The following is a 26,558-nucleotide window of genomic DNA, read 5'->3' as shown; positions in this document are numbered from 1 at the left end:
AAATTTTGACCGCTCTTAAAAATGGCTGAAAACGACATAGAATAGTTTGTAGAGACGCACCATAGCATACAAAGTGGGAATAAAGTCCGAAAAAGGCCAAAAACCTCATATTTTGGAATGGCCAAAAAATGGCCGAAGAAGGCAATAGTATAGTATGTCGAAAAATGTCAAATTTTGACCGCTCTTAAAAATGGCTGAAAACGACATAGAATAGTTTGTAGAGACGCACCATAGCATACAAAGTGGGAATAAAGTCCGAAAAAGGCCAAAAACCTCATATTTTGGAATGGCCAAAAAATGGCCGAAGAAGGCAATAGTATAGTATGTCGAAAAATGTCAAATTTTGACCGCTCCTAAAAATGGCTAACAATGACATAGAATACTTCGTAGACACGTGTAATAGTAAACAAAGTGGTAAATAACGTCTGAAAAAGGCCAAAAACCTAATACTTTAGCATGTCCAAAAAATGGCCGATGAAGGCAATAGTATAGTATGTCGAAAAAAGTCACATTTTGACCGCTCTTAAAAATGGCTGAAAACGACATAGAATAGTTCGTAGAGACGCACCATAGCATACAAAGTGGGAATAAAGTGTGAAAAAGGCCAAAAACCTCATATTTTGGAATGGCCAAAAATGGGCGATAAAGGCAATAGTATAGTATGTCGAAAAATGTCAAATTTTGACCGCTCCTAAAAATGGCTAACAATGACATAGAATAGTTCGTAGACACGTGTAATAGTAAACAAAGTGGTAAATAACGTCTGAAAAAGGCCAAAAACCTAATACTTTAGCATGTCCAAAAAATGGCCGATGAAGGCAATAGTATAGTATGTCGAAAAATGTCAAATTTTGACCGCTCTTAAAAATGGCTGAAAACGACATAGAATAGTTTGTAGAGACGCACCATAGCATACAAAGTGGGAATAAAGTCCGAAAAAGGCCAAAAACCTCATATTTTGGAATGGCCAAAAAATGGCCGAAGAAGGCAATAGTATAGTATGTCGAAAAATGTCAAATTTTGACCGCTCCTAAAAATGGCTGAAAATGATATAGAATAGTTCGTAGACATGTGTCATTGTAACCAAAGTGGGAATAACGTGTGAAAAATGCCAAAAACCTCATAATTTAGCATGTCCAAAAATGGGCGATAAAGGCAATAGTATAGTATGTCGAAAAATGTCAAATTTTGACCGCTCCTAAAAATGGCTAACAATGACATAGAATAGTTCGTAGACACGTGTAATAGTAAACAAAGTGGTAAATAACGTCTGAAAAAGGCCAAAAACCTAATACTTTAGCATGTCCAAAAAATGGGCGATAAAGGCAATAGTATAGTATGTTGAAAAAAGTGAAATTTTGACCGCTCTTAAAAATGGCTGAAAACAACATAGAATAGTTCGTAGAGACACACCATAGCATATAAAGTGGGAAAAAAGTCAGAAAAAAGGCCAAAAACCTCATAATTTAGCACATCCAAAAAATGGGCGATGAAGGCAATAGTATAGTATGTCGGAAAAAAGTCAAATTTTGACCGCTCCTAAAAATGGCTGAAAACGATATAGAATAGTTCGTAGACATGTGTCATTGTAACCAAAGTGGGAATAACGTGTGAAAAATGCCAAAAACCTCATAATTTAGCATGCCCAAAAAATGGGCGATAAAGGCAATAGTATAGTATGTCGAAAAATGTCAAATTTTGACCGCTCCTAAAAATGGCTAACAATGACATAGAATAGTTCGTAGACACGTGTAATAGTAAACAAAGTGGTAAATAACGTCTGAAAAAGGCCAAAAACCTCATAATTTAGCATGGCCAAAAAATGGCCGATGAAGGCAATAGTATAGTATGTCGAAAAATGTCAAATTTTGACCGCTCTTAAAAATGGCTGAAAACGACATAGAATAGTTTGTAGAGACGCACCATAGCATACAAAGTGGGAATAAAGTCCGAAAAAGGCCAAAAACCTCATATTTTGGAATGGCCAAAAAATGGCCGAAGAAGGCAATAGTATAGTATGTCGAAAAATGTCAAATTTTGACCGCTCTTAAAAATGGCTGAAAACGACATAGAATAGTTTGTAGAGACGCACCATAGCATACAAAGTGGGAATAAAGTCCGAAAAAGGCCAAAAACCTCATATTTTGGAATGGCCAAAAATGGCGAAGAAGGCAATAGTATAGTATGTCGAAAAATGTCAAATTTTGACCGCTCTTAAAATGGCTGAAAATGACATAGAATAGTTTGTAGAGACGCACCATAGCATACAAAGTGGTAAATAAAGTCTGAAAAGGCCAAAAACCTCATATTTTGGAATGGCCAAAAATGGCCGAAGAAGGCAATAGTATAGTATGTCGAAAAATGTCAAATTTTGACCGCTCCTAAAAATGGCTAACAATGACATAGAATACTTCGTAGACACGTGTAATAGTAAACAAAGTGGTAAATAACGTCTGAAAAAGGCCAAAAACCTAATACTTTAGCATGTCCAAAAAATGGCCGATGAAGGCAATAGTATAGTATGTCGAAAAAATTCACATTTTGACCGCTCTTAAAAATGGCTGAAAACGACATAGAATAGTTCGTAGAGACGCACCATAGCATACAAAGTGGGAATAAAGTCCGAAAAAGGCCAAAAACCTCATATTTTGGAATGGCCAAAAAATGGCCGAAGAAGGCAATAGTATAGTATGTCGAAAAATGTCAAATTTTGACCGCTCCTAAAAATGGCTAACAATGACATAGAATAGTTCGTAGACACGTGTAATAGTAAACAAAGTGGTAAATAACGTCTGAAAACGGCCAAAAACCTAATACTTTAGCATGTCCAAAAATGGCCGATGAAGGCAATAGTATAGTATGTTGAAAAGAAGTCAAATTTTGACCGCTCTTAAAAATGGCTGAAAAGCGACATAGAATAGTTTGTAGAGACGCACCATAGCATACAAAGTGGGAATAAAGTCCGAAAAAGGCCAAAAACCTCATATTTTGGAATGGCCAAAAAATGGCCGAAGAAGGCAATAGTATAGTATGTCGAAAAAAGTCAAATTTTGACCGCTCCTAAAAATGGCTGAAAACGATATAGAATAGTTCGTAGACATGTGTCATTGTAACCAAAGTGGGAATAACGTGTGAAAAATGCCAAAAACCTCATAATTTAGCATGTCCAAAAAATGGGCGATAAAGGCAATAGTATAGTATGTCGAAAAATGTCAAATTTTGACCGCTCCTAAAATGGCTAACAATGACATAGAATAGTTCAGTGACACGTGTAATAGTAAACAAAGTGGTAAATAACGTCTGAAAAAGGCCAAAAACCTAATACTTTAGCATGTCCAAAAAATGGCCGATGAAGGCAATAGTATAGTATGTCAAAAAAAGTCAAATTTTGACCGCTCTTAAAAATGGCTGAAAACGACATAGAATAGTTCGTAGAGACGCACCATAGCATATAAAGTGGGAAAAATGTCCGAAAAAAGGCCAAAAACCTCATAATTTAGCACGTCCAAAAAATGGGCGATGAAGGCAATAGTATAGTATGTCGGAAAAAAGTCAAATTTTGACCGCTCCTAAAAATGGCTGAAAACGATATAGAATACTTCGTAGACATGTGTCATTGTAACCAAAGTGGGAATAACGTGTGAAAAATGCCAAAAACCTCATAATTTAGCATGTCCAAAAAATGGCCGATAAAGGCAATAGTATAGTATGTCGAAAAATGTCAAATTTTGACCGCTCCTAAAAATGGCTAACAATGACATAGAATAGTTCGTAGACACGTGTAATAGTAAACAAAGTGGTAAATAACGTCTGAAAAAGGCCAAAAACCTCATAATTTAGCATGGCCAAAAAATGGCCGAAGAAGGCAATAGTATAGTATGTCGAAAAAGTCACATTTTGACCGCTCTTAAAAATGGCTGTAAACGACATAGAATAGTTCGTAGAGACGCACCATAGCATACAAAGTGGGAATAAAGTCCGAAAAAGGCCAAAAACCTCATATTTTGGAATGTCCAAAAAATGGCCGAAGAAGGCAATAGTATAGTATGTCGAAAAAAGTCAAATTTTGACCGCTCCTAAAAATGGCTAACAATGACATGGAATAGTTCGTAGACACGTGTAATAGTAAACAAAGTGGTAAATAACGTCTGAAAAAGGCCAAAAACCTAATACTTTAGCATGTCCAAAAAATGGCCGATGAAGGCAATAGTATAGTATGTCGAAAAAAGTCAAATTTTGACCGCTCTTAAAAATGGCTGAAAACAACATAGAATAGTTCGTAGAGACGCACCATAGCATATAAAGTGGGAAAAAAGTCAGAAAAAAGGCCAAAAACCTCATAATTTAGCACGTCCAAAAAATGGGCGATAAAGGCAATAGTATAGTATGTCGAAAAATGTCAAATTTTGACCGCTCCTAAAAATGGCTGAAAACGATATAGAATAGTTCGTAGACATGTGTCATTGTAACCAAAGTGGGAATAACGTCTGAAAAATGCCAAAAACCTCATAATTTAGCATGTCCAAAAAATGGGCGATAAAGGCAATAGTATAGTATGTCGAAAAATGTCAAATTTTGACCGCTCCTAAAAATGGCTGAAAACGACATAGAATAGTTTGTAGAGACGCACCATAGCATACAAAGTGGGAATAAAGTCCGAAAAAGGCCAAAAACCTCATATTTTGGAATGGCCAAAAAATGGCCGAAGAAGGCAATAGTATAGTATGTCGAAAAATGTCACATTTTGACCGCTCTTAAAAATGGCTGAAAACGACATAGAATAGTTTGTAGAGACGCACCATAGCATACAAAGTGGGAATAAAGTCCGAAAAAGGCCAAAAACCTCATATTTTGGAATGGCCAAAAATGGCGAAGAAGGCAATAGTATAGTATGTCGAAAAATGTCAAATTTTGACCGCTCCTAAAAATGGCTAACAATGACATAGAATAGTTCGTAGACACGTGTAATAGTAAACAAAGTGGTAAATAACGTCTGAAAAAGGCCAAAAACCTAATACTTTAGCATGTCCAAAAAATGGCCGATGAAGGCAATAGTATAGTATGTCGAAAAAAGTCAAATTTTGACCGCTCTTAAAAATGGCTGAAAACGACATAGAATAGTTTGTAGAGACGCACCATAGCATACAAAGTGGGAATAAAGTCCGAAAAAGGCCAAAAACCTCATATTTTGGAATGGCCAAAAAATGGCCGATAAAGGCAATAGTATAGTATGTCGAAAAATGTCAAATTTTGACCGCTCATAAAAATGGCTAACAATGACATAGAATAGTTCGTAGACACGTGTAATAGTAAACAAAGTGGTAAATAACGCCTGAAAAAGGCCAAAACCTAATACTTTAGCATGTCCAAAAATGGGCGATGAAGGCAATAGTATAGTATGTCGAAAAATGTCAAATTTTGACCGCTTCCTAAAAATGGCTGAAAATGACATAGAATAGTTTGTAGAGAGGCACCATAGCATACAAAGTGGTAAATAAAGTCCGAAAAAGGCCAAAAACCTCATATTTTGGAATGGCCAAAAAATGGCCGAAGAAGGCAATAGTATAGTATGTCGAAAAATGTCAAATTTTGACCGCTCTTAAAAATGGCTGAAAACGACATAGAATAGTTTGTAGAGACGCACCATAGCATACAAAGTGGGAATAAAGTCCGAAAAAGGCCAAAAACCTCATATTTTGGAATGGCCAAAAAATGGCCGAAGAAGGCAATAGTATAGTATGTCGAAAAATGTCAAATTTTGACCGCTCCTAAAAATGGCTAACAATGACATAGAATAGTTCGTGAACCGTGTAATAGTAAACAAAGTGGTAAATAACGTCTGAAAAAGGCCAAAAACCTAATACTTTAGCATGTCCAAAAAATGGCCGATGAAGGCAATAGTATAGTATGTCGAAAAAAGTCAAATTTTGACCGCTCTTAAAAATGGCTGAAAACGACATAGAATAGTTCGTAGAGACGCACCATAGCATATAAAGTGGGAAAAAAGTCCGAAAAAAGGCCAAAAACCTCATAATTTAGCACGTCCAAAAAATGGGTGATGAAGGCAATAGTATAGTATGTCGAAAAAAGTCAAATTTTGACCGCTCATAAAAATGGCTGAAAACGATATAGAATAGTTCGTAGACATGCGTCATTGTAACCAAAGTGGGAATAACGTCTGAAAAATGCCAAAAACCTCATAATTTAGCATGTCCAAAAAATGGGCAATAAAGGCAATAGTATAGTATGTCGAAAAATGTCAAATTTTGACCACTCCTAAAAATGGCTAACAATGACATAGAATAGTTCGTAGACACCTGTAATCGTAAACAAAGTGGTAAATAACGTCTGAAAAAGGCCAAAAACCTAATACTTTAGCATGTCCAAAAAATGGCCGAAGAAGGCAATAGTATAGTATGTCGAAAAAAGTCAAATTTTGACCTCTTAAAAATGGCTGAAAACGACATAGAATAGTTCGTAGAGACGCACCATAGCATACAAAGTGGGAATAAAGTCCGAAAAAGGCCAAAAACCTCATATTTTGGAACGGCCAAAAAATGGCTGAAGAAGGCAATAGTATAGTATGTCGAAAAAAGTCAAATTTTGACATGTCGCAAAAATGGCTGAAAATGACTGATCATCACTTGCAGAGTTGCATTATAGCCTACAATGTCGACAAAAGTCGAAAAACATAATAACTTTGGAAGTCCAAAAAAATGTCCAAAAACCGCATGCATCAACAAAAGTCAACTTTTGACGTCATAAAAATGGCTCATTTAGATTCCTCGATTACTTTGTCCTTCTTCGTAGTTTTTGCTGATGAGGAAGTTATGAACGAGTTAAGTTTTTAATTTTACCGACAAATCTTTACAGGTTCCTCTTTTCTGTTTTTCCTTGTTTAAACTTCTGCTCTTAAAAATCTCATGTATTTTTACTCTTTGTGAAGGATTTAGTGCTTTGCTCGAGGACACCATTGTGTGGTAATACCTGTAAATCATCAGGAATGAGTCATTCCCGTTTTAATCAGCAAAAAGTAATAACATTAATGTGAGGAAAGATACATTAAAGTGGCTGTTTGTAGTTTTTAGTTTTTTAGTGTTGTTCACGATTTCATGAAAAACTACTGATTTTGAAGAAGTATAAAATGACTTAACAGTTTAGAAACTCAAAAGTTGAATTTCAGAAAACTGGTTTATTTTACAAAACATCCAAATAATCAGTGAACATAAAAATTCAAGCCAAATACAACGTTAACACTGAAAGATTCTTCTCTGTGAGGATTAATAGTTCGACCTCTCAGGGTGTCCATTTGTAAAACTCAAAGTTTACAGTTTTTAGTGTCGTCACCAAAACGGCCTCGAGACTTCTCAAGTCTGCACTAAACCGCGACTTCTGACATTCAAATGAAAAATTCACAAGCCGCAGTATTATCCCTCTTGGGTGAAATTGTCAGTCTGAAATGTGTTTCCTTTGCAGTTGTCCTCTATGCAGTTGTCTTCTATGCAGTTGTCCTCTATGCAGTTGTCTTCTATGCAGTTGTCTTCTATGCAGCTGTCCTCTATGCAGTTGTCTTCTATGCAGTTGTCCTCTATGCAGTTGTCTTCTTCCCTTTCTTCTTCTCGGCTTTGGCCTGCTCCCTCTCCAGATATTTCTGAGACAAACAGCAGGAGGAAATGTGAGATTACCTTCATTTGTTATGACGTGGTTTTAGTTTTACATGTGCAGTTTTGCAGTTTCTGACGTCTTCATTATACATTAAATATCAGCATATGAACAGACAGGAAAATGAAAAATGATGTGAATGAGTACGTGAGTGGCATGTCAAAAATGTATTAAAAAATGTCCCAAAACGTCAACGTGTTTTGAAAAAAGTTGTAAAAAGTGTTAGGGAAAAAAAGTGATAGTACAGACTCTTGAAAAATGTTGGCAAAAACATTCCAAAACAAAGTATTAGTATATAATGGTGAAAAATATCAGAAGAGAAGGTCATGGTTGATTATGCCAAAAGGTGTTGGAACATAAAGTCACAGTAGAGTATGTCGAAAAATTAAAAAATAAAAAACTGTACAAGAAACGTCGTAGGATAGATAGTGTGTCTAAAAGTCAAAGTATGGTATGTCAAAAAAATGTATAAAGAAAAAATTGTAGTTCGTCAAAAAATGTTATGAAAAATGTCAGAAAAACGTCCGATTATAGTATGACAAAAACATATCGGAAAAAATGTCACAATATGTCAAAAAATGCCAAAACGCCATAGTATTATATTTAGAAAAATGTCCAAAAAAGGTCACACTATAGTGTGTCAAAAAATGCAGGAAAAATGTTGGGGGGAAAAAAAGTTAAGGTAAAGTATAGCAAAAAAAATTTGAAAAAAGTTTTAGCATAGAATGTCAAAACATTTTTTAGGAAAATGTCATTAAAAAATCCTAATCCTAGTATAGTATGTCAAAAAATGAAAAAACAAAAACAAACAAAAATGTCCAAAAACAGTCATGGTACAGTATGTTAAAAATTGTCTGTAAAAAGGTCATAGTATAGTTAATAAGTAATATAGTGGTTCAAAACAAAAACTTAAGTACAGTCTGTCAAAAAATGTCCAAAGTCATAACACGGTATTTCCAAAATTGCTGAAAAAAAGGTCATAATATGTTGATCAATGTTCAAAAAATGTCATAGTACAGTACAGAAAAATGTCTGAAAAAGTAATAATATAGTATTTCAAATTACCAAAAATGGCGGAAAAAAGTCATGGTATAACAAGTCAAAAAATGTTTGGAGAAATGCTGGAAAATAAAGAAAATCAGTTTTACTAAAAAAAATGTCCAAAAAAAGGTCATCGTGTGTGTCTGGCGTGTGGTCGGATGTGGGTTGGGTGCTGCTGCAGGCACAGTCAGGTGCGGGTGCAGCCGGGTCTCACCTGAAGCTTGTCGTAGTGCGCCTGGCTGCTGCAGTGAGTTTTCTTGGCCATTTCTTCGTTGGAGTAAAACAGAAAGCAGACGCGGCAGTAGTAACCCATCTTCACATGTTCAACACCTGAAATGACAACAGTATTAACAACGAGGTCTCTTCCCCCAGAACACCTTCAGAATAAGAGCTTCTCCTCACTGAGTATAGAGAAACTGTAAAAGAATCCGAGAGGAGATTTCAGTCCTCGGATCCTGAACCGCGGAGCTGCTGAAGACGACGAGCCACATCACATCATGTAAAAACAAAAATTCATCCTGTTTTCTTACCGATGGGGTTGTCGGGGTCGTGGGGGGGCAGCGGCAAAGACGCCACTGTGGGTTTGTTTTCAACCGGTGGGGGGGCTTCAGTCTGTCCGTTCTGATTGGTCAATGTCTCCTCCTCTTGCTTCATCTGCTCCTCCTGCAAAAACAAAAAATAAAAAAATGAAATGAACAGTAACCTTTGGATCCGTCTTTTTTTATGAATAAATAAAATATATAATTTCAGCGTGAATCTCGCTGTGACTCACCTCCTGGGAACTCTTCTCCTTCTGATCGGGAACCTCAGGAATCTTCTCTGCCGAGTTTTCTTCCCTCTTTTCATCACAGCTCTGCATTTCTTCCTCCTTTTTCACCTCCACCTGCTCCTCCTCTTTCTCTTCTTGCTCATTTGGTTTCTCCTCCTCTTTCTCCTCTGGTTTCTTCTCCTCCTTGGATTTCTTGGCTGGAGGTTCTTCGGGCTGTTTGGAGGATTTTGGTGGTGTGCTGCTGTTTTCTCTCTTGGCTGGTCCTGGACATTGATGTCTGACCAAACAACAGTTTCAACGGAGCTTGCTTCAGCAAAAAAATTGTTCTATGACATTTTTTGGGCATATTTTACTTGGACTTTTTGTATTGACATTTTTTGGCATCACTATACTTTGACTATTTTCATGACATTTTTAAAAAATATTATACTATGACTTTTTTCAGTGATTTTTTTATTTTTATTTTTTTCTACATTTTTTGGCATACTGCTTTGACTTTTTACAACATACTCCACTATGATTTTTTTAAATAATGTTTTTTGACATGCTATACTGTGACATTTTTTAATATACTGCACTAACTAACTGACTTTATTTCATTTTTCCATGTTCTACAATAGGACGTTTCCAACATACTAAAACTTATTGATGACTTTTCTTGACATATTAGTAGGCGATGAATCTTTTATGAGTTTTTTTGAAATACAATAAAGCTTTTTTAAATGAGATTATGACACATTTAAAGGACATTTTTCTACAAACTATACTGACATTTTCTGTCATACTACACCAGGACTTTACTTTTTCCATGTCAAAAAAGTCAGTTTAGTATGTTGAAAAGTGTCATAAAAGGAGCTGAAGTAGAGCATGTCCTAAAAATGTCATCAAAAAAGTCAAAGTACAACATACAGTATGTGCACTTTGATAATGTCAGATGTGAGATTTGAGATAAATGATTTAGATTTAGTTGAACCTTCAGCAGGCAACTTCACCGATCAACAAACCAACAAGACATTTAGAGCAGCTGGAGTTTAACACAAAGAAAGAAACTCACCCGTGTTTGAGCTGTCTGTACTTCCTGCTGACGTAGACCGTCAGACGTTTCCCGTTGAACTTTGGTGGATTCACTTTGCACTCTTCAGCCATTCTCTCTGCATCATCGGCTTTCTCCATCTCGATGAAACACTGAAGACACAAACACGAGAACGTTTAAGTATCTGCACCAGCTGCAGGTAAATGTCTCCAGGACTCAGGTCAGTCCGGGTTCTGGTTCTGGTTCTGTACCTCTCTCTTGATCCTGTTGAGGAAATACTTCTTGACCTTCCCGAACGGCTCGGCCAGTTTCAGGACGGCGGCGTCTGAGTATTTACTGCTGGGGATCTGACCGATGTAAACTACCCTGCTGGAGCCACACTGGAAAACAAAATCTAAATGTGATTTTGCCCAACGTTTAAACGTTTAAGAATTCGGTCAGTTTCACACATCACAACTGGTTACACGTGTCCACTTAAGAATGATGTCTTCTCTAAACTCTTGGTGTTTTTCACTGACGCCACCTTAAGATATAAAGCTACCCGGTATTGAAGACTATTTTAAGACTTAAGGGTAACAGCAGAGGTCTTCACCTGGATGGTCGGGTAGGTCATGGAGTGACTGACTCTCACCGGTCGGCCGCACACCGACGCTTGAATGTTACCGTTGTAAAAGCTGGCCATCGCTCGAGCTTCTTCTTCAGTGGCAAACTGAAAGTACGCCTGCTCAGCGAGGAGAGACAAACACATTTATTGTCATGGAGTCTTTCAGATTTAACATCAAGAAGATAAAGACGAGAATAAACAGGTTAATCAAAAAATAAAAGTTACATAAACCAGACAACAATGTGACTCAGCAAGTTTGAAGCTGGGAAGGACATTAAAGCCTGTCAAAGTGTTTAAAGTAGGAATGTAAAGATTACAGCTGACCAATGCATGTCGGACAATCAATATATCAGTAAGGAATTCAGCTACAGCTCTGATTATCGGCTGAAATTTAATCACTTCAAGTAAAAATATGAAGGTGTAGCAGTGGACAGTTTGCTTTATAATAAAACTGTAAAAAACGTGCAGTCTGACGTTCGTTGTACCTCAGGTCTTAAGTCCAGCACCAGGTGTTTGACCACTTTCCCAAAAGGTTTGGCGAGCGCCTGCAGCTCGTTCATGAAGTTGTAACCTCGTCTAAAGCCGACGATGTTAACCACCCTCATACCCTGACGAGGAAAAAGAAAACTAAACATCAACTTTACAGGCTTCTACAGTATCTCAGAGGTAATAATTCACTTTTTGTTTATCACTAAGAACTGTAGACGACGGCTGTCGCACATTTAGGACTCGTCTTCAGCACCATCATCTTGTGCACTATCTGACATGAATGCTGCTGTCACTCTGAACATCGCGCAGAGCCGCATTTAACTTTAAAAGTTTGTATAGAAAACAAAATGAATCACCAAATATTTGTATTGAACAGCCAAATCTGATTCAACTTTCTGCAATAAATAATATATCCAGGAAAAACTGAGGTTTTTGTTGTCTATAAGTGTTTATTTTTTGGCTTTACCCTGATAATATTTTGTGTCGTCTCACTTTAACAGTTGGATTTGTGCATTTTGTTGATGCATACCAATAGAAAGGGTTTAAAGCAAGAATTTTCTAACACTTTAGCCTTGCTCATCTCTCTTTGGGGAATACAAAAAAGGAAGCGTAATGTAGCTGTGGGCAACAACTTGAGGCCGAAAAACTTGTAGAGACGCGTTAAAGTATACAAAGTGGGAATAAAGGCCAAAAAAGGACAAAAACCTCATAATTTAGCATGTCAAAAAAATGGCCAAAAAGGCAATAGCATAGTATGTCGAAAAAAGTCAAATTTTGACCGCTCCTAAAAATGGCTGAAAACGATATAGAATAGTTCGTAGAGACGCACCGTAGCATACAAAATGGGAATTAAGTCCGAAAAAGGCCAAAAACCTCATAAATTAACATGGCCAAAAAATGGCCAGAAAGGCAATAGTATAGAATGTCGAAAAAAGTCACATTTTGACCGCTCCTAAAAATGGCTGAAAACAACATAGTATAGTTCGTAGAGACGCGTCATAGCAAACAAAGTGGGAATAAAGTCTGAAAAAGGCCAAAAACCTCATAATTTAGCATGTCCAAAAAAATGGGCGATAATAGTAATAAAAGGCAATAGTATAGTATGTCGAAAAAGTCAAATTTTGACCGCTCCTAAAAATGGCTGAAAACCACTGAGAATAACTTATAGAGACGCGTCATATTATACAAAGTGGGAATAAAGGACAAAAAAGGCCATAATAAAAGGGCATAATTTAACATGACCAAAAATTGGCCGAAAAGGCAATACTATAGTATGTCGAAAAAAGTAAAATTTTGACCGCTCCTAAAAATGTCTGAAAACCACTTAGAATAACTTGTAGAGACGCATTACAGTATAAAAAGTGGAAATAAAGGCCAAAAAAGGCCATAAACCTCATAATTTAGCATACCCAAATATTGGCCAAAAAGGCAATAGTATAGTATGTTGAAAAACGTCAAATTTTGACCGCTCCTAAAAATGGCTGAAAACAACATAGTATAGTTCGTAGACACGCGTAATAGCATACAAAGTGGGAATAAAGTCCGAAAAAGGCCAAAAACCTCATAATTTAGCATGTCCAAAAAATTGTCGAAAAAGGCAATAGTATAGTATGTCGAAAAAAGTCAAAATTTGACTGCTCCTAAAAATGGCTGAAAACCACTTAGAATAGCTTGTAGAGACGCCTCATAGCATAAAAAGTAGAAATAAAGGCCAGAAAACTCAAAAAATCTCATAATTTAGCATGTCCAAAAGATGATGAAAAAAGGCATTAGTATAGTATGTCGAAAGAAGTCCAATTTTTACCACTCCTAAAAATGGCTGAAAACCATTTAGAATAACTTGTAGAGACACGTTATAGTATACAAAGTGGGAATCAAGGCCAACAAAGAAAAACTTAATAATTTAGCATGACCAAAAATCGCCTAAAAGGCAATAGTATAGTATGTCGAAAAAAGTCAAATAATTTGTTCACATTTAGTCAAACTGTCGCTATTAAAAGTGTGTTGATTGATCTGTTAGCAGCTCCTTTTTGCATTTTATTAAAGAATGAACGGACGATTTTAACTTGATTATGTTGATACTGAAGAAAATCTTTCAAAAAAAAGATAATTCTCAGGCAAGTTGTCTTTATGAATTCTACCTGCATTTATGAACATTTATTGTGGATGGACTTCAGAAGTAATGATATCTGCAGGAAGTGTATGAATGAGAGAATGATATCAATATGTTTTATGTCTGTTGATGTTTGACTTGAATTATGAAGAAGAAAAGGTGGATTTTTAATGCAAATTCAAAGGGAATGACAGAACAATAGATGTGATAAACTACAGATACGTACCCCTTTCCTCGAGTTGTCTGCAGAGAGGAAGAAACACAAACACATGAAGAGAGGTCAATGTTAGTTTCAGGTTTCAGTTTCGGCACCTGTTGCAGCTGCTTCTAAAAATATCAACCCGACTCCATAAAAGCTCTTCACTCTCTGACCCAGCATGTTTACATCGAATGTCTGTATAGTTAGAACATCTTTACAGATCCCTGAGTGTAAGATTCAGATCAGTAATAATTCATCTCGTTCTGGTGTAAATAATCAGGTACCGATGGTGTCGGAGTCTCCGTCTTCGTCCTCGTCTTCTGCCAGTTCGTCCAATGTCACAAAGTCCTCCATGTTCTCCAGGAAGTCCTGATCAAACTAAATGACAACAAGCAAAACATGGTCAGAGTTCAGCACTAGACAAAACTATTTTTTTAATTTTCTTTACGAAAATTGGACAAAAATAAGGGAAATTTAGTCCACTAATGAGGTCCTGTAACAGCTAGTAAATGAACTTTTGAGTTGAGATTTTTCGCAGCAGCTGTTAACAAAGTTATGTCTGAACTTTGGAACATTTGAACTATAACAACAAATCTTTATGATATAATTAGATTGTTGTGACCTGGACCTAAAAAGTGGCAGAAAACTGATGGATGTAATACAAAATTAAAAATGACTCATGTTTTAGTTCCATCGGGAGCAAAAGAGCTTCTCAGATGCTGCCAAGAGGCAACATTTAATTCAATTTTTAAATTAATTCAAAACTTTATTAAGGACTCCACTCATGGGAGGGTCCATAGACAATAAAACTAAATAAAATTAACAAAGTAAAATGGAAAAAAAAGGGGGACATAGAAAAAAAAATAAAATAAAAATAAAATATATATATATATATATATATATATATATATATACACACACACACACACACACACACAATAAATCTGGCATTTTACATACAAACATGAACGCCAGTGTCTCCAAAGTTTAATACCTTCTGACACCTCTTTTTTTTGTTTTTTAATGTAACATTAACTCATGTGGTTCGATGTGATTTCTTGTGAGTTTGGGTGCCATCTCAGAAAATAACACGATTAAAAATATGACCTTTTAAGATATTCCATGGCCTCAAATAAAAAAAAAAAATTGAATTCAAAAACTTGGAAGACATTTTAAGGATGTGGATAAATCATGCCTCCATGTAAATAAAATGTTATGTTTTTAAGTATAATGAAGCAGCGAATCACCTCTGCAGGCACATCTCCCTCTGCTGTCTCCGAACTCTCTCCTGGTTCTGCACTCGGTTCTTCTTTGTTCTCGTGCTCTTCGGCTGAAGCGTCTGTTTCCGTCGGTTCCGTCTGTGCCTTCGACTCCGCCTCCTGCTTGGCCTCAGCTTCAGCCCCGCCCACATCTCCAGGTGTGTCATCAGTGACATCATCACCGTGAGGAACCTGCGTGTATATAAATGTTCGTATGTACGAGCCAAACACTGATAATAACAAGACAAACGTGTTTAAGGGGAACACGTTTCTGTGATATCTGAAGAGAACTGCAGAACATTCCTGCTGTTTCAATTACTGCCTCCCATACAAATCATCCAAAAAACATGAAAATACTACATGAGGAGCTACTTTTTAAAAAATTTAAAGGACTTCATTTTTAATAAAAAAAAATCTCAGATAAAAGAATAAAACATGATGACAACTTTACCAATTTATTACTAAAATTCAATAAACAGAATACTTTTCCTCTAATCTGCAAAGACTTTCAACATGTAATCACAGTGGCATAATTTCTTGGTCAATTTATTTTTTAAAAAATTATATATTTTTTTTCTTTCTACATGCTAGCAATGCATTTTTTCCCTTTATGTATTTTTTAACTTTATTTTTTTCTAATTAATATAATTAACTTGTATGTATTTATTTTTTGCTTCTATTTAATTTTTTCTATTTAATATAACCCACTTGCAATGTATTTGTTTTACTTTATTTTTTCTTTTAAATTACTATCGACAGCTGGGATTGGCTGCAGCCCCCCGCGACCCTTGCGAGGACAAGCGGTTACGGAAAATGAATGACTGAATAAAATTACTATCACCTATGTGCGATTAATTGTTTTTCATTTTAGTTTATTTTTTACTTCTAATAAATATCAGCAGTGTGCAATTAATTCATTTTCACTTTATTCAGTGTTTAACTTCAGTTCATTCGAATCATCACCTGTGCAATATTTTAATTTGTATTTTATATATATTTTTTGAATCATTTATTTACTTTATTTGTTCTTTCTAATATCACATATGTGCACTTTATTAATTCATCTTTATTTCTTTTTTCACTTTTATTCTTTCTTATTAATATAACCTGTGTGCAATGTATTTATTTTTTCTTTTTAATTAATATCACTTATGTGAAATTCTTCTTCTGTTTATATTTTTAACTTTTAAATTCAGGAGTTACCTTAAATGTTAAATGCATTTTTCCTGTCATCACTTCATTAGTTTGCTAATGTGACTCAAATAAAGTCAGACCCTCCAATCTTTGGTTTGTTTCTTTTTCTCACCTCCTCCTCCTGCTGTACCTCCTCAGACTTCTCCACTGTTTCCTTCACAGAGTCCTCCCTCTCTGCTCCTGGCTCTTCCATCTCTGCATCTCCATCTGCTACCTCCTCCTCCTCCTCTTCCTCTTCCCCTCCTTCATCTCCTTCCATCACTCCTGACACCTCCTCCTCTTCTTTAACAGGTTTCTCCTCGGATTTCAGTTTGTGCTCCTCCTCCTTCTTCTTCTCCTCTCTGGACCTGGAGGTTGACGAGGATTTGGATGAGGAGGTCCTGGGGGGGTTGGATGAAGCTCTGGATCCAGAGCTGGAGGAAGTGGTCTGTGCTCCGCTGCTCCTCTGGCCTCGACTGTCACCTCCTTGTCTACGGTTCACACTGAAACACAGAAGTGTGGCTCAGTTAGATCTTTACTCACGTATGAATACAAAACTGTCATCTTTATTCTTCATCTGGAGATCAAACATGCTCAGTTATGTGTTAGATTTAAAATTTTACATTTTCACATTTTTAACACAGAAACCATTAGTGTATTCATGCACAGAGTGTCAGAGATATAAGAAACATGTTAAGTCCTTCTGAGTTCCACTAATGTTAAAAATACTGATAGTACTACATAAATACTGTTCATTTTAAAAGTTGGTTTGCTTTAATTTCGGGCATAATCATGTTGTATGTTCTGGAACTACAGCTCCCATAATGCTCTGGGGGGTGTAAACAGAAAGTATAGCGCTGCCATTGGTTCAGTTTGTTAGCTTCAAGTCTATAATTGTTTATATTTAGTCAAATTATCACTGGATTACTTTGAAGAAAACTTAAAAACAGGAAACCTCTCTTTCTGACACATTTTCTGACTACAAACACGCGGTCACACTGCCTGCGGTAGCAGTGCGTGACGGCTATCTCACTGAAGTACTGCGGCTCACACACGTGCGTTGTTCACACAGACAGCACTGCAGAGCTGCCTGTTGCTGTAACTAATGTATTTCCAAGATATAAAAGCTAGAATTCAAGCAAGCTACTGCACTGTTAGTAGCATGTAACCCCAAATATTTCTTCCATTCTTATATATTTTGTTTCATGTCTGTGATGGATATAGACATTTAAACTGCAGTGAAAGGTGGTATAATGTCAATATGATTACTTAAAAAACATTTTTACTGTCTATTTTTGCTGAAAACTACACACATCACACAGAAAAAAACAACCTTTAAAATTCGAGGGATCACTGAGGCAAAGCCCTAATTTTCAATGATGTCATAAGCACGGACAACACAAAGAAAGAACAAACAACAGGCCGAACACTGTTAAAAACAGCTACATTCAAAAGCAAAGTAATTGGTAATCAGTTTTAAACTGGCCGATCGTAACAAATGTGTTGAGTCTGAATGTACGCTGTAAGATGTTCCACGTGGATGCAGCATAAAAACTAAAAGCAGTTTTTCAAAATTCAGTATTTGTCCGGGGAACATTGAGTATTCAGCAATCACTTGAACGAGTAAAATAATTACTGTGTGAACAGTTGAATAAAGTCAGATCGGCGGGATTCTCTGGATGTTTTGCAGCTGACCAGCCGCCGTGCTGCACAGTCAGTGTAGCTGCTCTAAGATGTTCACATGGGCGCCGAAAAAATATACAGGAGGTTCAGCGATGCACACGTGCTGCAGGCATTGTCTCCAGGTTGTAGCTAAAACCTGCTATCGGGTTCATTGATTTCTCCACTTTTCTCTTTTCAGACTCTCAGTAACACAAAGTGGTCGGTGTTGTCATGGGAACCACAGACTTTTTATTTTTCTTCTGTGTTGTATTTTTTGCTTTTCTAGCATTTTTCTTGTATGTTGTTTTTTTCTTTTGTGTTGTTTTTTTTCCTGTGCCTGTTTTGTAGTGTTAAGTGTACAACACTTTCTAACGTTTTTTTATAAATGCTCTACAAACTTTATAATTAGTATTATAAAAGGTGTCTGCACTCACTTGAGGGTCTTGTACTTGGCGCAGATGTTGAGGCGGATGGGTCTTCCTCTGATGGTGAGCGGGTTCATGCTGTAATACTTCACCAGCATCTCTGCGTCCTCTGGAGTCCCCAGCTGCACAAACGCCTGCAAAACAAACGCAGAGACAGAATTAGCTCAAAAAGACTAAACATCTTTCTACAAACACGAGCCCATTTGACTAGAGTGGGTCAGCTTGACATGGTTGATGTTGTGTATTACTTTATAGGTGCAACATATATATTTTCTATTATTTGTGTATTTTTGTGTATTATTTCTGAAACTATTATTATTATTATTTTATCAGGTTTAAAAAAATCTATTTCTATATTGTATTTAATTACCTCTTCAATTATATTTTTTTCTTAATAGTAAAGTGTTATTTTATCATCCTATTTATTTGCCTTTGTGAGTAGGGAGAGGATTACATGAGGGATATTTCTGCTTAAAAACACACACAAATTTGTACTACTGTATTTAACTACTCTGAATTTTTGAATAAAATCCGGATTCCCAACATTTTTTTGTCATTTTTCATGCAAAAATATCAACATTTACTGGTTCAAGCTTCATAAAAGTGAGAATTTGATGATTTTCTTTGTTGTTTATGATATGAGACAGCATTTTTTACTTTTTTTTTTTATTACAATTTCTAGACTAAAATATCAATAAATAATCCTGAGTAAATTAGCAGATTAGTAAATTATGAAAATAAAACTTGGCTGTAGCTTTAGTGAATATGGATAAAAACAGCAGTGATGTAATGAAAATTATTGAATAATTCAACTAAAAAAGGACCATTTAAAAAAAGATGTTAACTATCTCAACAGTGCAGGACTCTAAAACCTCTGCATCAGTTTACCTGGTCTGATAAGAACAGGTGTTTCTCCACGATGCCGAAGCGTCCCGCGATGGTCAGAAGCTCATTCTTCTTCTCTTCTTCTCTGGGAAGATTGGAGAAGAAAACCACTTGGCTGCCGTGACATTTCATGTCCCTGACAGGTCTGTCCATCGACCTGTCCATCGACCTGTCCATCGACCTGTCCATCGACCTGTCCATCGACCTGTCCATCGACCTGTCCATTGCCCTGTCCATAGACCGGTCTGCTTTCTGGCAAAGCAAGGCAGCTTTATTTATATAGCACATCATCATTATATAGCACAGCAGAACAATTCAAAGTGCTTCACTGAGCAATAAAATGTAAAACATAATAAAGTATACAGATTTAAATTAAAAGAGTAGAGAGATAAGACATAAAAGGTCAAATTAATTACTAAATTATTTTAAAGTTTTAAAATAAAAAATAGAATTAAAAAATGAAATTCAAATACAAAAATAGGGTCAAACAGCAAGAAAACTGTTATTAATACAGACGTTCAGAAGCAGTTAGACTTTGTCACAGTGTGAGGACAGTCGCCGTTACCTCGATGACCAGCAGCCTCTTGGACAGGTAGAAGTTGATGGGTTTGCCGTACAGAGACGCCTGGTTCTGCTCGTAGTAGTTCACCATGTCCTGCGCCTCCTCGTGACTGCTCATCTCTAAGAAGGCCTGATGGAGACACAAAGACGTCAGACAAACTCCCAGCATGATGTTTGATGAAATAAGACGACAGAAGCTGAATCAGCGGCTCCACCTTGTTCTTGAGGACCAGGTGCTCCCTCAGGCAGCCAAACGGCTCGGTGAAGGCGAACAGAGTCTTGTTGCTGAGAGGCTTCCTGTCGTACTTCACCACAACCACTCTGCTTCTCAGCTGCGGACACACAACATTTCACTTCAGCGTCATATTTTAAATGCACACCACCGTTGATCATCAGCTGTTTATTGATTCAATAATAATAATAATAATAATAATAATAATAATAATAATAATAATAATAATAATAATAATAATAATAATAATAATAATAACCACATTATCAGAGATAAAAACAGTAAAAGTATTTACATATAATATAGTTTTAGCCCCAAAAGCAGAAAAAATAAATGATTCAAACTTCCATTTAGTTGATGCCCCACAGCAGGGCTGTGCAATATGATAATACATCGTCTGATGATAAAAATTGAATAAAAGCCAATTGTTTCATATATCGTTTATTTTGTTTATGTCATGTGAAAATGCTGAAAATGCGGTTAGTGTATGATGTAAGGCAGAGCAAATATTCAAATATAACGAATACTTACACTGATGTTTTTTTTAATTGGCTAAAATTTTCTTTATTGCTATGTTTTCAAGTAAGTAAAAAAAGGGTTGTTTTGATCATTTGATATGCATACCATGCAGTGTTTGGATGAAACTTTTTGAGAGCACACACTGACCTTATTTTGTCCCATCTGGTTCTTTCCTGACAGACCAGGACCTCCTCCACCTCCTCCTGACACGCAAACACACCAAGTGTTTACATCATTACTGTTTGTGCCATATTTATCTCCCACTTTACATTCAATGGACACATTAGAGTGACACAACACATAAAGGGGAGGTAGTGACGATCATTCTCTGTAATAATAATAACGTTATCCCTGTGTAGTCTCTTACCCCAGCTGGAGGACATCCCTCCTCCTGTCTGAGATGAAGACATGGGAGCAGGTCCAAGCAGCCCTGCAGACAGGTTGGGGGTGTCCAGAAGACCCCGACTGGAATAAAGACACCAGCTGTCAGTTATCAAGCATAACGGAAATGCTGGGAGTTTTACGCTGAAGTTTTATGCGTTGCGGTAAGTTACGTTAGACATGCACAATGGACGATAATTTGCGTGTGGATATATGCCAACTTGCTCAGCTGAAGTCAAGCATAACTGAGAAAACACTTAAAAAATTTTCCTTTTTGACAGCATAAACAATGTATTAATTAGTGCAACAAGATGAAAACAGACTTCAGGGCGTTCAGGCAGCCTTTCCTGCAGCTTTGTAATAACTAATGCCATGGATAGTGATGGGTCCTATAATGTTACATTACGTCTCAGGTCAAGTCACGTCATTTAAATCCAATTACTGGTTCATCAGTTGTACCTCAAATTAAACCTAAATGCAGCGCTTTCACCTGTCTTTGGGTTTAAAAAAGAACTCCTTCAACTTAATCAGCTGCTGCGGCACAGCCGGCACAGTCTCCATCATTATCCACTTACAGCAGCAGTGGTAAGCACACCCAAAATTTGTAGCAAGTCTCGTCATTTAAAAATAGCAATCTGATGTCGAAATCCATTATTGTCCTACCTCCTGAGCAGAGCCGACACACAAGTTCAAAACTTTGACAGTGTAGAGACTAATATACAGCAGAAACCACAAGCAATTCATATTCCCAAAGTTAAGTTCCTGTTGTGGAAAAAGACCCAAACTTGGGAAAATTTTGTTCAACTACACTGAAGTTGGAAGCTGAAGTTCATGTGAGTGTCTCTTACCCTCTGCCTGATGACATGCCAGGGTCCCACTCTGGATACCTGGGAAGAACATTTACTAATATTATATCTCCAAAAAGTACAAAGTTCTCTGTGATGTTTAAACTGTGTCAGTGACTTACATGTCGAGCAGCAGTCGTCTGTTTTCAGCATGTCGAAGTCCATTGGTGTGCTGGTTCCACTCCTGCAGATTCAAACACACAATTACTGACGCTCAACAAGCCGCTTCTCCCCAAGTCAATACATGTTAAAGGAATAGTTCACCCAAATATTAAAGCTTTGGCCAACTCTGAGAGGTTATGGCGAAAAAAAGCACTGGGTCTTTTAGTCCATCCTTCTCTCACACAGAAGTCCTGACTGTGTTATTACATTAAAAAAAAATAACAGAAAAAAATGTATTATTCAGTATTCAGTTATGTCAGTCAAATGTCCACTTTATTAAAAAAGGGAATATGCTCTGTCTTAACGTCTTAAATGTGACAATGGCAATTTCCCTGCCACTGTAAATAAAACTGGGAAATATGGGTTGAAGCAAAGCCCCTTGTTTTGTTTTGTTTTTTCAGACCGGAGCAAGGGATGAGAAGGGTAGCTGCCAGGTGAGTCAGTTTGGGCTGCAATGATTCTCGTGGAGATCACTGATATATTAAACGATCTGGATAAAGCATTTGTGGCGGAGCCCTCTTCATACCTGTGAAATATGCTCAGTGGCTTCTGAAGTGGCTTCTCCCTTATTTCCTGGATGATCAGCACTGCCTCCACATTACCAGCCCATAGAACAAAAGCACAAGAGAAGTCTTCTGGCGACTTCAATTTAACCCTCCGCTAACTTGAATGGGGATGAAATGATTTAATCTTGCAGCTCTTCTAGACTTTTCCAAATGTTATCTGGCCAAAAGGATCAAATCCTGATAGGGACAGTAGTTATTTTACAGGGGTTGTGGCTCTCAAAAAAATCTCTTCTCATCTCTCTACCAATGTAAGTCTATGGGAGAAAGTTTGGAGGGCCCAGTGGCATCACATGATGGACCCAGGAGGTGTAATTCCATTGTGTGACCACGACGAAAATCGGATTCAAAGCCCACTGCACTTTCTGGGGGCCTGATGGAGATAACTTCCAGACTAAAATGTACTTCTGAGGTACATCATGTATGCACAAGGTCAGCGTTTTTTAACATTAAAGTTGAATTCTGTTTTGACATCTTTCTGTTTAACTTCCAGGTGTAAAAATGTGTAATTAACAAAGTGAATACATTATCCAGCCAGTGAATGCTGACATAAGAGTCAATAGATAATGACGTGAAGAGAATTTCTGGGTGGACTACTCCTTTAAGATGTTTGGTTGATGACTGAAGAAACCAAAATCTGACCATTCAATGCAGCAGAGCTTAAGGTGTTGGTGTAAGAAATTTGAGACATGCTATAAGATGATCTAAAACAAGGAAATTACATGATGCAAACTGGACATCCAGTGACTGGAAACATGGGGGATGATTACCACCTGTCACTGACTGAAGTGGACAGAAGACCTGAGCTGAGCTCCGGTGTCTGAACTGAAACATTCAAAGTTACTCCGAGAAGACAAGAGGAATGAGGCTGGACGGTACTCACCAAAGTGGAATGAACGTCAAAGTCACAAAGAGAGCACACATGGGGAAACATGGAGGGCGTGACTCCCAAGAAGTCTTGGACTTTTCCGTTTGACGGGGAGCCCATCCTCCTCTGCATAAAGACTGAGTCGGACGCTGGTGCCCCCATGCCGAGCCTGCTGTAGGAATCATGTTGGGAAAGCTCAGAATACGTCCTGTCTCTGCTCCCACTTCCGCCACTGCTGCTGCTGTAATTTATGCCGAAGCCCCGGCTGGGAGTGGTGTCCTGCAGCGAACTGAACCCAAAGTCTGCAGAGGGCTGGGCCCGGGCTGAACCTGTACCCAGAGAAGCACCACCCATCCTCCCCATGGGCACGTCATCCCAGCTGTCCCTTCCGCCTCTAAACCCACTGTCAGAAGACATGGAGGACGCTGCCCGCCGCTCTGCTGCATCTCCTTTGCGGCTCTTGAGCTGCATGAGGATGTGCGGCAATGTCTCCACACTGATGTCCTCTTCAGGCATTTCAGCTAGAGCGTCCAGGTCGGACGGCGACAGTCCCAAACTGGCAAACAGCTTCATGGTGTTGCCAAAATGACTTCCACTGCCGCGGCGGGACATCTGAGAGCCGCCATCCTGGCCTTCCATACCACCGCCCACCCCCACACCTGAGGCCATGCCCCCCATCTGCCGGCTGGATCGCTGTTCATTCATGCTGTAGTTCAAGGTCTCTGCAGCAGCCAGGAGCCCCCGACCCACAGCGAAGTGTTTCTGACCTCCGTCTGACTGCGACTTCTGAGACATGATGCCGCAAAGTGTAGCTGCTGTCTGGCTTCAAAATGTGTCAGTGCAGGCAAGTCAAGATAAAGTGCAAAGCAGGAGGCAAAAAAGTGTCAATTTTTTAAGGATTGGGGAAAGTTAATGTCAGTTAATGTCTTGTGCAAAGAGTAAACTTGTTTAAAGCGAAGGGGAACTCCTCTTCTTTGAAGAATGTCTTGTTTCTGCTGAAACAAAATGAGGTAGAGACACTCTTCAAACGCTGCCTCTACTAAGAACACAGAAGCCAGTGGAGAGGCACTGAGCATGTACAGCAAATGGAAGAAAAGGACTGATTCATTAACAGTCACCTGAGCAGATGTAAACTGGGTTTACTTGAACATGAAAGGCAATAAAAGAGGGCTAACAAAGGAGACAGAACAGGATATAAAGACTGAAAATTCACCTCAGACCAGGAGGGAGATAATGATGCAGACAGAGTGTGATGAAAACATCCTCATTGAAAAAGGAGAAACTCTGAGAACCGGTGTAAAATATTGAAAGAGAGGTGCGATAAATAAAATACACCTGTATATGAATCGCTTTTTGATAAGGTTTTATGAATATGAAGGAATAAAATGTCCAATTACAATGAAAGAAAGGAGAGAAATGGTCTAAAGTACAAAGTAGTTTTAAGGTGACCTTGTGTTATACCTTCGAGTTTTCATAAAGACATGATGGTGAACCAGACACAATGAGTATTTTCCAGTAGTGGAAGAAGTATTCAGATCCTGTCCCTCTGAAAGCTGAGGCGACATCACTTTTTGTATTGATTTAAGAAGCCTTTCAGTATTTTAACCTTTGACCCCTCAGCAAATTGGGGCAATGTCTTTCATAAATGTGGGAAAAAGGCAATAAGCACCTTGATAATTAAAGTTTCACAGACTGCAAAATATTATGAGAAAATTATTTTTAAAAACACCTATGGAAAACGATATAAGGACAAAGAAAACAGCAAAGGAAACAATTAACAATTAATACAATTTTAAGGTCTTTTCAAAGTCATATGCTATTAGTTGAAATTATTATATATATGATTTAAATCATGTTAAAGAATTATGATATTCATAGAGCACCTTTTCCAAGCCTTGTTCGCCTTATTTTTTTATTTGGATTTTTGTTTTGTTGATGTTTGATTGTTGCATACTTTTTTTTCATTTTTTAAAATTTGCCTTACTTTATACTTTTTACTTATTCATTACTTATTTTTTCTTTTGTTACTCAATACCTTCCTCCCATGTTTTGGAAGAAAGCAAGCCAATTTGATAAAGTTTTAAAGGATTTAGTAAAAGTAATACCACACTGTGATCATTAAAACATTTCTTAAATAAAAGAATTGAAGTCGTTGACATCTGCCAGAATAACTGCATCGTTTTTTACATTTATCTCGCTATTATTAACTAACTTATTTATTTGCACATCGTGCAGCCATACAGTATGAGGAACAATATTTATCTCTAAGCTGTTAAGTAGAAAAATAAATTAGCATAACATGAACTAATTATAAACTAGTTACGTCGAAGTACCTCGAATTAGTACTGACGTGAATGTACTTATTTACACTCCACCACTAAAACTATCGCACAGTTGAACTTTAAATCAGTAATCTGCAAATTTGCACCACACATTTTGAATGAAGAACAGCACGAAACCTCTGCTATGCTAGCAGCTAAGCTAGGGGTGCTAGCTCGCTAATATTCACCCCGAATTTGAATTTTCGGGACTCAAAAAACTCCAAACATGTTTTTTAAAAAATATACATTTATACAAGACAGTATGCATTGGCTGCGCAACAGATAAAACCGATAATTACTGAATTAGACACGTTAATCCGAAGGCCCGAATACACAGCGGAGGCTAACTGTAGCACGCACTAACGGCTACAGACGTTAACCTGATTCCTACATGTTTATGCTACTTCTTATCGTACGTGCTTTAAAACTTAAATTCAATGTTTCTAATGTGCAGATTTTACACAGCGCCGAGTACTATCTGCAAGTGTGTATCATGCAGTTTATATTCAGTGAATATGAAGGCTCTTACCTTCGCTTGTTCTCATGCGTAGTTGATAGCTAACTAAGCCTGCTAGCCAACTGCAGTACGAGATGTAAATCATGAAGTATCGCGATGTTTTGCTGAGTTGTGTTTTTAAATTTTCTCTTGCTTTATCTTTGTCTGTCAATCAACTAAGAGTCACACACCGCCCAGACTTCGTGTATGTAGGAGTATAATATTCTTTTTTTTTCGTGCTACATTTAATTTTTCTGAGTGGGCGTGTGTGTCTCATCCACGGTGTGTCCGAGGGG

At 37.3% G+C, this 26,558-nt stretch overlaps 1 protein-coding gene across 2 annotated transcripts; it reads right to left on the bottom strand.

The window, feature by feature from the left end:
• Positions 1–7,172: 7,172 nt before the first annotated feature.
• matr3l1.2 (matrin 3-like 1.2) lies at positions 7,173–26,505 on the bottom strand. 2 transcript variants are annotated; one of them, XM_088080760.1, is made up of 22 exons: positions 26,296–26,505; positions 23,461–24,440; positions 21,975–22,036; positions 21,856–21,894; positions 20,994–21,091; positions 20,774–20,829; positions 20,091–20,207; positions 19,880–20,005; positions 19,318–19,566; positions 18,439–18,563; positions 16,476–16,845; positions 15,158–15,361; positions 14,195–14,288; positions 13,938–13,954; positions 11,595–11,717; positions 11,098–11,226; positions 10,757–10,885; positions 10,527–10,657; positions 9,476–9,749; positions 9,234–9,366; positions 8,918–9,033; positions 7,173–7,651 (listed from the first exon to the last, which is right to left on the bottom strand). In XM_088080760.1, the coding sequence occupies exons 2-22, from the start codon at positions 24,238–24,240 to the stop codon at positions 7,589–7,591; spliced, it is 3,435 nt and encodes a 1,144-aa protein (XP_087936886.1). In that variant the 5' UTR covers positions 24,241–24,440; positions 26,296–26,505; the 3' UTR covers positions 7,173–7,588. The 2 variants fall into 2 exon arrangements, with proteins under 2 accessions (XP_087936886.1, XP_087936887.1); XM_088080761.1 differs by having other exon boundaries at positions 23,461–24,437.
• Positions 26,506–26,558: the final 53 nt, after the last annotated feature.

This window comes from Plectropomus leopardus, chromosome 8 (genome assembly GCF_026936395.1).
Source record: "Plectropomus leopardus strain MGB_pleo_1.0 chromosome 8, ASM2693639v1, whole genome shotgun sequence".
Taxonomy (NCBI): Eukaryota; Metazoa; Chordata; class Actinopteri; order Perciformes; family Serranidae; genus Plectropomus; species Plectropomus leopardus.
Note: the sequence above shows the minus strand (reverse complement) of the source record. Positions and strands in the feature narration are given on the sequence as shown.

What these genes read in the sequence shown, in the direction of transcription:
- matr3l1.2 (XM_088080760.1), bottom strand. Translation starts at nt 24,240, where the DNA reads ATGTCTCAGAAGTCGCAGTCAGACGGAGGTCAGAAACACTTCGCTGTG. An exon ending in GGCATGTCATCAGGCAGAGG is followed by an intron (nt 21,092 to 21,855) that starts GTAAGAGACACT and finishes TCTTTATTCCAG; the next exon opens with TCGGGGTCTTCTGGACACCC. An exon ending in ACCTGTTCTTATCAGACCAG is followed by an intron (nt 18,564 to 19,317) that starts GTAAACTGATGC and finishes TTTGTTTTGCAG; the next exon opens with GCGTTTGTGCAGCTGGGGAC.